Source organism: Salvelinus namaycush, unplaced genomic scaffold, assembly GCF_016432855.1.
Source record: "Salvelinus namaycush isolate Seneca unplaced genomic scaffold, SaNama_1.0 Scaffold365, whole genome shotgun sequence".
Taxonomy (NCBI): domain Eukaryota; kingdom Metazoa; phylum Chordata; class Actinopteri; order Salmoniformes; family Salmonidae; genus Salvelinus; species Salvelinus namaycush.
The window spans coordinates 116,643-128,710 of NW_024060619.1; the positions used below are offsets into that span (position 1 = coordinate 116,643).

Genomic DNA, 12,068 nt, shown 5'->3' on the forward strand with positions numbered 1-12,068 from the left:
CACACAAATAGGCTACCTAAGCAAACCTTGTATGTACACTACTACTTCTGGTATGATGAATGTATATGTTTACATAACATTACTAATACAACTTGAATTGCTAAGTAAGGGACGTTTTAGCCTAATTTAAACCGTAAGCAGTTGCTGTACGAAATTGTTGCATGCATTGCATCATAATATGTTGGTGTCAGTAGCAAGCTTGGTTTGTGAGCTAACGTTAGCTTAGCTATGTTATGCTAGCAGTTTGCAATTGAATTACTTTTTTTCCTGAAGGTTTGGGGAGATGGCGTCGTTGGCAGCAATAGAGCCAGGGCTAAGCCCGGGGACATTACCGAAAGAGGAATCCGTAGTACCAGTTTCTATATTCGCACCGGACTGTGGGGATGACCTTTCAGGGGGAGAGTGCTTCGAAGACGGAGAGAATGTTAACGGCGAGTCCGAGGATCATTTAGACTTTACTAGCAAGGTAGGCCCTGCTCTCGACTCAGCTAAAGCTAGCTATATGGCATATGTATTCGTGGATTTCAATTTTACATCAGCTTTAACAAAAATATGTTGCTATTTTTATGAAAGTGACACTTTTATAATAGCATTTCATTTGGTTCAAGTATGACCGGACACGTATCTTTTCGAGTGACCAGTACCCACCAAAACATGCAATGGTGAATGAATGACACGTATATATGTGCCACTCTGTGTAGACACTACAGTTGGCGAAACAACCAAAGATGATTTGACCAGATTTAGGCCTGGACAACTCCAGTCCTCGGGGCCTGATTTGGTGTCACACTTTTCCCCCATCCCTAGCAAACACAGCTGATTTAAACTAATTGCATTCTAAACTGAAGACCACTATTAGTTGATTATTGGAGTCAGGTGTGTTAGCTGGGGCAAAACTGACACTAATCCGGCCTGAAACCTAGATCTATCTTGCAAATGTAATTTATTTCAAATAAGAAAGTATGGATTAAACATCAATATGTTCATAATTGCATGAATCATCATGCATGTGCACATTTACAACATGGTCAGGCTTGCCAGAAGCTAGGCTACGTCATTGTAACATCAACAAACGACCCAGGCCTAGCTTCTAGCTAATTGCTTCAATATTTGTATGCTGTCTGTCTGGCCGTTCTTACTTTGTTTTGTTAGTGTTATTCTGTCCTCTACTGGACATGAACTGTAATGTTACGTTTTTTTATTTACGTTGTAAATTTAGATGCATCACCAAGTCCAGTTTACAATAAAATGTTATTGTAAACACATGTATCTAAGTTTCTGTCAATTATCAAACAACCCCAAAAAATATAAATTTTCTCTCTTTCCTAGCTGACTCTGGTCAGCCCCACAGGAGAACAGTATGACTCGTTACTACGGCAACTCCGAGAGAGGATGGATGAAGGATGTGGGGAGACCATTTATGTTGTGGGAGTGGGCTCAGGTGAGAACGGACAACCTACTTTCCTACCTTATTTTCGGTCCATATACCTAAACCACACAACAGAACCCATGGTGCTCATGTGTAAACATCTCCAATAAGAACCCAGATCTACGGTGACCCCCTTAAAGAACACAGACCTGATATCCCAGATCAGTTGTGCGTTTTGTCAGTTGTTTAAACACAAACAGATCTGGGACCAGTCAGGCTAGTGTCAACCCCCAAAGCTGGGCACAGTGTGCAGGTTGACTAGGCTACTCGTATTGCCTGGGGTTATTTGGCATGCAAAATTACTTGTAGGTCAATGACTCTCAACAGAGTTTGACTTACATGCAGTTCAACACTGAAAGAGAGGGTGCATCAGTTGTCACAATATAAGAGGTATTTTCGGATGGTAGAAAGAATGTATTATAAGCAAAAAAATGTTTTAATGGTTTTCTTGACTGATGCATGCTACATGTGGATCGGTCTGGGGTCCGTGGAGTGAGGCACTTGTATCTTAAGCATCGGTTCCCGATTCAAATGTTTATCGTTGTATGTAACATCCTTAGGCAGTTAAGTCTGAGATAGCTAGTGTAACTTGTTTATCCTGATTTAACCCTTTAATGGTCAGGTGGCAAAACGACAAGCCTCCACCTTCTCAGCTTCTGCTCTATTGTTCCTATAATTTGCCCAAACTTTATTGGAACTACTATAGCTACATTAATTGATGTAAACTGGAAATGCAGTCAAGTACCCTGTAATTAAAGCCTTATGTCTGGGTAAAGCCACAAGCATGGGTGTTCTCAGAGTACTGGGCAGTATGGTTAGTGTGTGGCTTTCTATCTCCTTACATCCACCCTCCCTCTCTCCCGCTTATACCCCCCCCCCTTTCTTGATCAGACGGAGGTGACTATGGTCTGGACAAGGGGGACATGGAGGCATCAGTGGCCACAGTTCAATCCCTGTGTGAGCAGATAGAGGCAGACATGATCCTGCTGAGGGAACGTAGCGACGCAGGGGGGAAAGTACGAGACTACCTCATCCGCCGACGGGTCGGAGAGGAGGACTTCCTGGAAGTGCGGTGAGGAGGGCGGGGGATTACAAGACTACCTCATCCGTCGAGAGAGGGAGAATGGGATGCCGGGGAGGGGGGAGAGAGGCAGAGAGAGAGAAATTGACAAATGTATTATTAGGTCTTCTCAGAGGGAGAAGTTGATTTGCTTTCAGGATCAGTGTGCTGCAACATTTGGTGTTGCACATAACAGCTCTCTCTCCTCTAACTTCACTCTCCCCTTCCCATACAGGGTGGCGGTGGTGGGTAACGTGGATGCCGGTAAGAGCACCCTGCTGGGGGTGTTGACCCACGGGGAGCTGGACAACGGCAGGGGGTTCGCCAGGCAGAAACTCTTCCGACACAAACACGAGATGGAGAGCGGCAGGACCAGCAGTGTGGGGAACGACATCCTGGGCTTTGACCAGGAGGGACATGTAAGATAATGACTTGGAGGTGACTTAGGAGTCACTAAGGACATGTAAGATAATGACTTGGAGGTGACTTAGGAGTCACTAAGGACATGTAAGATAATGACTTGGAGGTGACTTAGGAGTCACTAAGGACATGTAAGATAATGACTTGGAGGTGACTTAGGAGTCACTAAGGACATGTAAGATAATGACTTGGGGTTGACGTAGGAGTCACTAAGGACATGTAAGATAATGACTTGGGGTTGACGTAGGAGTCACTAAGGACATGTAAGATAATGACTTGGAGGTGACTTAGGAGTCACTAAGGACATTTACGTTAGATAGGGATTACATAGGCAGGAGATGGAGAGTGACAGGACCAGCAGTATTCAAAACATAAACAAAGCTGACTTAGAGCCTGGTCCATTTTGACCCTAGCATGTTGTCCAGCACTCTGATTTAAACCAACCTCTCTCTGCTCCTAGGTGGTGAATAAGCCAGACAATCACGGGGGCAGTCTGGACTGGACGAAGATCTGTGAGAGGTCCTCTAAGGTCATCACCTTTATAGATCTGGCCGGCCACGAGAAGTACCTGAAAACCACTGTGTTTGGAATGACCGGACACCTACCAGACTTCTGTATGCTCATGGTGAGAGACAGGGATGGTGTGTTTTGTGTTTTTGCTCACACATGGTCAGTTATCACCACAGACATTTACTGTGTCAGTGACTTTGCTCATCCTCTTTCTCTCGCTCATCTCTCTCCTTCCTTTCCTCTCTCTCTCTCTAGGTGGGCAGTAATGCAGGTATTGTAGGGATGACCAAGGAGCATCTAGGTTTGGCTCTAGCCCTGAATGTACCAGTCTTTGTAGTGGTCACCAAGATCGACATGTGTCCAGCCAACATCCTAGCAGGTGAGAGATGGACTGTGGAACATGGCCCTGTTCAAATCATTAAAACATGATGATCACAGTGAAAAGTAACACTTTTTTTTTCATTGGAAAAATCCAGTTAGTTCCTCCCCATTAGTCTGTTGGGTTAACAAATGAACACACACAATGTGTGTTAATAATTGTGTGTGTATTTTCCAGAGACACTGCATCTGTTACAGAGGTTACTGAAGTCCCCAGGATGTAGAAAGATCCCTGTACTGGTTCAAAACAAAGATGACGTTATCGTCACTGCATCCAACTTCAGCTCAGAGAGGTAAATACCAGTGAATTAACACTTTCCTTGTGGTGGTTTTGGTCCTTTTCCTCATTTCATCTGAACAGTTTGCCACCTTGTGTGTAAGATGGCGCCGACAGGCATGTTAGCTCTGCTTCTAGCTCCTAAGCAAATTTGCAGTATTTTTGTTGGGGTGTGTGTGTGTGTGTGTTATTTCTTACATTATTGGCCCAGAACGTTTTTGTGTTATTACATACAGCCGGAAAACTTTTGGATATCAGAGCGGCGGTAACTCACCAGCGACACACACAGAAATAACTTCTGGATATCAGAGCGGCGGTAACTCACCAGCGACACACACAGAAATAAGACTTTTCTGAATTGCATCCTTTGTTTGCAACCCCCAAGGCATCCCAGAGGCTGCTCCAAAACACCACCGGGCAGAAGAGGTGTTTGGAGTGGACTTCTATATTCCGACTCGGGAGGCGTGCACACCATCCACCGATTCAGAGTATATTACTCGCTAATGTTCAGTCCCTGGACAATAAAGTAGATGAGCTCAGGGACTGTATATTACTCGCTAATGTTCAGTCCCTGGACAATAAAGTAGATGAGCTCAGGGACTGTATATTACTCGCTAATGTTCAGTCCCTGGACAATAAAGTAGATGAGCTCAGGGACTGTATATTACTCGCTAATGTTCAGTCCCTGGACAATAAAGTAGATGAGCTCAGGGACTGTATATTACTCGCTAATGTTCAGTCCCTGGACAATAAAGTAGATGAGCTCAGGGACGGTAACATACTCTGTTTCACGTAATCATGGCTCTCCAGATATACTGTCCCCGTCCATACAGCCAGCTGGGTTCTCAGCACATCGCGCAGACGGGAATAAGGAACTCTCCTGGAAGAAGAAAGGCGGAGGTGTGTGTTTCATGAGGAGGAGGTGAGGGCCCTGGTGGAGTGGTGCTAGGGAAATCACCTCAACAAAACAAAGGAGCTGATCGTGGTCTTCAGGAGACGGGGAGCACACCTCCCATCCACATCAACAGGAACGCAGTGGAGAAGGTGAAAAGCTCTCCCTGCTCTCTGTCCTCGGTTCCTCAGCGTACTCATCACTGACAATCTGAAATGGTCCACCCACACAGACAGTGTGGTGAAGGCAGCGCAACAGCGCCTCTTCAACCTTAGGAGGCTGAAGAAATTTGGCTTGTCCCCTAAGAACCTCACTGCCCGCAACCGCAGAGCTCTCCATAGGGTGGTGCGGTCTGCCCAATGCATCACCGGGGAAGCACTGCCTGCTCTCAGGACACCTACAGCCCCCGATGTCACAGGAAGGCCAAAAAGATCTTCAAGGACATCAACCATCCGAGCCACTGCCTGTTCATCCAGCTACCATCCAGAAGGCGAGGTCCGTACAGGTGCATCAAAGCTGGGACCGAGAGAAGCTGTTTTTCAGTCTATCTCAAGACCATCAGTCTGTTAAATAGCCATCACTAGCTGGCCTCCACCCAGTGGCCTGCCCTGAACTTAGTCACTGTCACTAGCAGGCTACCACATGGTTACTCAACCCTGCAATTAGAGGCTGCTGCCCTATATACATAGACATGGAACACTAGTCATGTTAATGTTTACATAATGTTGTACCCATTTCATATGTTAATATACTGTATTCTAGTCAATGCCACTCTGACATTGCTCATCCTAATATTTCTATATTTCGTAATGCCATTCTTTTATTTTGAGGTTTGTGTAATGTTGTGTATTGTTAGATATTACTTCACTGTTGGAGCTAGGAACACAAGCATTTCGCTACACCCGCAATAACATCTGCTAAATATATGTATGTGACCAATAACATTTGAATTGATTTATGGGTAACGTATGTTGCCTTAATCCCCCACTCTTTCCCTCTGTCTTTCTTCCTTTCTTTTCTCCCTCCTCCCCTCTCTCTGTGTGTCTCTCCCTAGGATGTGTCCAATCTTCCAGGTCTCCAATGTAACAGGAGAGAACATGGATCTTCTGAAGATGTTCCTCAACCTACTGTCTTCTAAAACCTCCTATAAAGAAGATGAGCCTGCCGAGTTCCAGATCGATGACACCTACTCAGTACCGGTTCGTACACACCACACACACAACCATCAGCACCACACACACTAATCATTTAACAACCTGTGTTGTATTGACGTCTCCTGTCTCTCCTCAGGGTGTGGGCACCGTAGTATCCGGCACTACGTTACGTGGATTGATACGACTGAATGACACGCTGCTGCTCGGCCCAGACCCCCTGGGCAGTTTCCTCTCTATCGCTGTCAAATCTATCCACCGCAAGAGGATGCCTGTCAAAGAGGTCCGTGGGGGACAGACCGCCTCATTCGCACTCAAAAAGGTGTGTGTTTATGCATCTGATCTAAGGCTACAACCACACAGACACAATAACACAGATGAAATCATACATGCATTCATAAATTCTGTTTTTGTGTGTCAAAATTTCAGCCCAAGTCAGCAACTTTCGAATAAGTTGCATATGATATGTAAAAAGATGGACAATTTATTTTCTTCAGAAAATTCTCTGTCCATAATCCATCAATGGATGACTCCCATTGGGAAAAAACATCCTCAATCAGCACATTTCTGACACATTGTCTGTCCTAATGTTTCTCTCTCCTCTTCCCCCCTGCCCCTTTTTCACCCCTCCCTCTTTCTTCTCCAGATCAAGCGTTCCTCCATCAGGAAGGGGATGGTGATGATCTCTCCCAGACTAACACCTCAGGCTACCTGGGAGTTTATGGCTGAGATACTGGTCCTGCACCACCCCACCACCATATCACCACGATACCAGGCTATGGGTGAGCGGCTTTCAAACGTTTGGGTGTGTTCATGATTGCTTGTATACGGTGGCGATGCTCAATTTAGCATTAACGTTTCAGCCATATTCATATTAGGTCTTTGTCTCTCCTACACTCACACAAAATTGAGACAAAGCGACACGTTCACAGTTGCTATGCCACTGGTATGTCAATTGTTATTTTTCTGACTTTCTCTCCCTCAGTGCACTGTGGCAGCATCAGACAGACAGCCACCATTCTGACCATGAACAGAGACTGTCTACGTACCGGGGACAAGGCCTCAGTCCACTTCAGATTCATCAAGACCCCTGAGTACCTCCACACAGACCAGAGACTGGTGTTCAGAGAGGGACGGACCAAGGCTGTGGGCACCATCACCAAGGTATGGGGTTATAACTTGTTGTGAAGGGTTATGAATGGTCATAAGTTTATAAAAGGTCATGGAGCATTAAACCCCCTTAGAGAAACATTTCACAATGTTACAGTAACTCACTGTCTCTTCACCAGCGTTGCCATGTGTGTGTGGTCAAGTGTTATAATGGGTTATGAAGGGCTTCTACCTTTTTCTAAAGGGTCCCAGACTACCTCTTAACTCACTCCACCTATACGTGTCTCTCCAGCTGCTCCAGTCAGTCACCAAGGCCCAGCAGGCCAAGATGCAGTCCACTAAGAAGGGCACCACGTCAGCCAATGAGGAGGCAGGATCCGCACCGCGGCCCGACAGCCCCAACGCAGGACAGCTACCGGTGAGCTACCGGGGTAGGGAGGGGCTTAGACTGAACAACTGGTGAAGGGACTACCCTGCGTTCATAACCAAGTGGGAAGGTGGTATTTACCACATACGACTGGTAAAAATCCACTTGAACACCCCTCCTACTGGTAATTACTAGTGGGAAACTCCTCTATCATCCCTGAACTCTGACATCTCCCACATGCTGACCTCTGATGTCACCTACGTAGGTAATTACATCTAACAGCATTTTTGGCAGTTAAATGCAACAACAAAACTTTATTTATAAAAAATGTATCAATGTTTTTTTAATACGACTTGGTTTACAAGCAAGATTATGGTTGATGCAGCTTGTTGGCCGTTAGCCAATCAGCTTTTCTCAACGATTTCAAAGCACGTGAATGCATCCAACTGGTATTTACGACTTCACAACTGGTAATTAACACCTTCCCACTTGGTTATGAACGCAGCATTAGATTGGAGGGGATTAGAACACTTGGGTACAGCCACAACACAGGACAGCTACTGCTGAGCTACCGGGAGGCAGAGGCTGAGAACGAACACCTGGAGGAGGGAGGGGCTTAGAACGAACACCTGGAGGAGGGAGGGGCTTAGAACGAACACCTGGAGGAGGGAGGGGCTTAGAACGAACACCTGGAGGAGGGAGGGGCTTAGAACGAACACCTGGAGGAGGGAGGGGCTTAGAAGGGAGGGTTTAGAGAACATCCTGGAGTAAGAGGTCAAATAATGACTAGAAGAGCAGGAGGAAAGTTAAACTCTCTGCCCTGCTGCATTGTATGCTTTCATGTCTTTAGTGTTGAGTGACTGAATGGTTGTGTGTGCAGACCTGCCAACATACAGCATTTTGCGTACCTACTATGCAATTCTCTGTCCATCTTCAAGATCCGAGTTAATAGTACGCAGAAATGAATGGGGCCTATTTTATTTATTTTAATTATTATTATTTTTTTAAATAAAAAAAATACATCCACTGAGTGAATCTAACGTCCCGATTCTCGAGTTGCACCACACAGACATGTACGGAGTTTGTGTCCACGGACATGGAGATTAATACATCATTGGACGTACAGTTGAAGTCAGAAGTTTACATACAATTAGGTTGGCGTCATTATCTTGTTTTCAACCACTCCACAAATTCCTTGTTGACAAAGTATAGCTTTGGCAAGTCGGTTAGGACATCTACTTTGTGCATGACACAAGTAATTTTTCCAACAATTGTTTACAGACAGATTATTTCACTTACAATTAATTATATCACAATTCCAGTGGGTCAGAAATATGGCGCGCGCGTATGGTACTGTAAAAGTTGGACAGGGTTGGCATGTGTGTGTCGTACCAGCAGCTTTCTTCTCTTTTCCAATATGCTAATCTCTCTTCCGATGCCCCTCCATCTCGTTTCACTCTTTATCCTGCGCTTTTATGATTGTTCATCACCCTGTCTTTCACAATCCCTCTTTTCAAAATGTCCTCCCTTTCCTTGACCCTCACACGCGTCTGCCAATATCCCTCTCTTCCGCTCTCAATTTTCATTCCACTTACATCTCTTTTCCTCATCCCACTTTCGTTCACTCCTCTCCTCCATTATCGTCGGACCCATCACTCGTTCCTTTCATCTTTCCTGACCTCTGTCCATTTAACTTGTCTCACCGTCCCCTCAACACTTCCCCCACCCGTCACACTTTCGTTCTCCTCTCTCTCCCTCGTCTGTCTTGTTGGCTGTCTGCGTCAGACAGTGGGGGAGGAGGAGACGCTATGTAAAGACGGCAACAAAGAGAACCAGGTAAACGGAACGAGGGAAGGAAACACCAGTGCCATTTGTCTTAAAGAAGTACTGCCATGACTTCCATTTATCCCAACACTAAAGAGTGTTTTCCTGTGCAAGCCTGAACTTTGACTTCTAAAAGTACTAAAAAGGTTATTTACTTGAATGAAAACATTAAAATGACGTTTAGACCTGAACTAATGCTGTGTAATAAAAAACAAGACAAATAGAATTTTCAATGAGAATTTGTCTTCTCAATTTATTTAAAAGTCAAATATCTAACAGTTAGAGGTGGTCGTAAATTGTGTGGCTTAACACTTGTTCTGTTGTGACTGTTCTCCTCCAGCCCAAGGCAGGAGGTGGAGGCAGGAGGAGAGGGGGTCAGAGACACCGAGGAAAAGCCCTGAACAGCACAGCATCACCAACATCACAACAACACACACCAGCTGCAGCAGGAGTGGGCACCACTGCCTAACCCCCCCACCATCTCCTCTCCTTCCTCTCTCTATACTCTCTTCTGCATCCTATCTTCTCTCTCTATCCCCTCCTCCTCTACATCCCGTTTTGTAATCATTCTTATTCCAATTGACGGAGAAGGAATGAATGTAGCAAAGAAAAGGAGGACGAGAAGTGAAACATGCATTAATCCTACATTTTACAGCTTAACATGTACATCCTAGTTAGATCACCATTACAGAGTAGTTATAGAACACAGTTAAATGTCACTATGGCAACTAACGACTGAACTGGCTCCTGGAATATAGCAGAAAGAAACAGTTTATTCAATCTAACAGACACGGTGTAGTAATAGAAACAAAGCAGGTTTAGTTTTATTCCAGATTCATTATGTAGGCAGGAAAGACATGTTGTTCAGGCACAGAGACCTAACTGTTGTCTTAAGGGGTCGTCATCCAGTCTAATAATAACTGACTCAAGATTCAATCGAACAGGAAATAAATGGTGTAGTTCAGGGTTTAGATGAAGTCTAACAGAACGGACCTGGCATAGGAGTCATAAGGTTTAGATTTATTATTCAATTCATTTTTATTTATACAGGAAAGGAATAGTGTACTCCACAAGGTTTCCACTCAATCTAATAGAACAGGATAGGTGTAGTTCAGACACGGGATAGCCCTACCTAACCAACCCCAAGGACAATGTCCACTAGGCTCATACACTGCCATCTGACTATACATAAAACAGTGGTTCTCAAACATTTGGATCAGGACTCACTGTAGGTCATGTTTTGTTCTATTTTTGCCCTGGCTCTATTTTAATAGGAAAAACAACTAATTTGGGCCTTGGAAAACCTGGTATACAGAACCAATCATTTAGATATGTGTGCCTTTTTTATGTCTGCCCAAAAAAAAGCATTGAGTAGAAACTATGAAAGCGTTGGATTTTGGTCTTGGAGAAATTAAGTGAGCTACATTGTTCAAATGGTGCAAAGTTCGTTCAAAGTTCTGTTCATCTTTTGCAGTCAGGAATGTTGACGCGTACTGAAAGACAGCCAGCATATCTGTTCTGTAATTAATTTCAATAGATTTGGGAATCGTTGCTCAGCTACCCTTGTAGCGTGTTCTGTGTTGGATTATTTATCTGGCTTTCATAGATGAAAGGGTTTGGAAAATCCAAGAAGGCTAATACGGCTTAAAAGTATTTCAGGAGGATTTAGAAGTTTTCCATGTTATCCTCAATACCCCCTCAAGGACATTGAGCCCAAAAACGCAGGCGGAATAGTAGTTTTAAGATTTGTTGTTTTATTCAGTTTCTAGTCATGCACACCTTCTATAAGATTTGTTGGCGGGACTAGGGTTTTTGGGATTGAAGATTTAGGTTAATCCATTTCCATACTTGATATGATTCAAAAAAAAAAAAATCTAAGCTTTGAAATGTTTGTGAGCATTTTTATTTTGGGTTTGTATTGGGACAGGTTTCAGTGGTGGAAGGCTTGAATTGGTTGTTACCACCAGGTAGAAGGTATACTTTAGTACAGATCTAGGATCAGTTTATCCAGCCACAGATGTTATCCTGATCTATTAGAGGGGGAAACAACTGACCTTAGATCAGGTCTAAAGGTAACCTAATTGTATTTCTTCTCTGCTTTTATGATGGATGTTGATCTCAGTACATTCAACAACCTTTAAAACGTTTTTTTTAGCTAATATTAGTGTATACATTTATTTTTATGAATGGACTGAGACACATTTTTGTGTCTGCATCTTATGTACAAAATGGAGTGTTGCGCCGAAAGAAAAAGAAAGCTGTTTAACTTAAAACACAGTGGTGCCAGTTTGTTGTAAATCCTTTTAAATAAAGCTCTTTCAGAGTATCAACATGTTGTGTGGTCATATTTTGTCAATACTGCACCTTCCAGGGAGTGTGTATCACCTGGCTGCCAGCACTTCTATCAGGGGCCATTTCACATGCCGATGCTAGTGCTGATCTAGGATCAGGTCTCTCCATTACCATGTAATCTTAATGATTGTGCTATAAAAGTCAAACAGATCCTAGATCAGCACTCTCACTCTAAGCTGTATGAATCCGGGTAGTGGTCTATGCTGAGGCCTTGTCCGGGTAGTGGTCTATGCTGAGGCCTTATCCGGGTAGTGGTCTATGCTGAGGCCTTATCCGGGTAGTGGTCTATGCTGAGGCC

The 12,068-nt window shown here is 44.2% G+C and overlaps 1 protein-coding gene across 5 annotated transcripts; it reads left to right on the forward strand.

Annotated features, from left to right (window-relative positions):
• LOC120040595 (GTP-binding protein 1-like) lies at nt 1-11,748 on the forward strand. Of its 5 annotated transcripts, none has more exons than XM_038985678.1 (14): nt 1-50; nt 274-466; nt 1,330-1,441; nt 2,321-2,501; nt 2,725-2,908; nt 3,370-3,534; nt 3,675-3,798; nt 3,976-4,090; nt 6,021-6,165; nt 6,257-6,439; nt 6,764-6,899; nt 7,103-7,281; nt 7,520-7,645; nt 9,759-11,748. In XM_038985678.1, exons 2-14 carry the CDS (start codon nt 284-286, stop codon nt 9,885-9,887), a joined length of 1,962 nt encoding a protein of 653 aa, XP_038841606.1. In that variant the 5' UTR covers nt 1-50; nt 274-283; the 3' UTR covers nt 9,888-11,748. The 5 variants fall into 5 exon arrangements, with proteins under 5 accessions (XP_038841606.1, XP_038841610.1, XP_038841609.1 ...); XM_038985682.1 differs by lacking the exon at nt 9,759-11,748 and adding an exon at nt 9,384-9,745; XM_038985681.1 differs by having other exon boundaries at nt 5-29.
• Nucleotides 11,749-12,068: the final 320 nt, after the last annotated feature.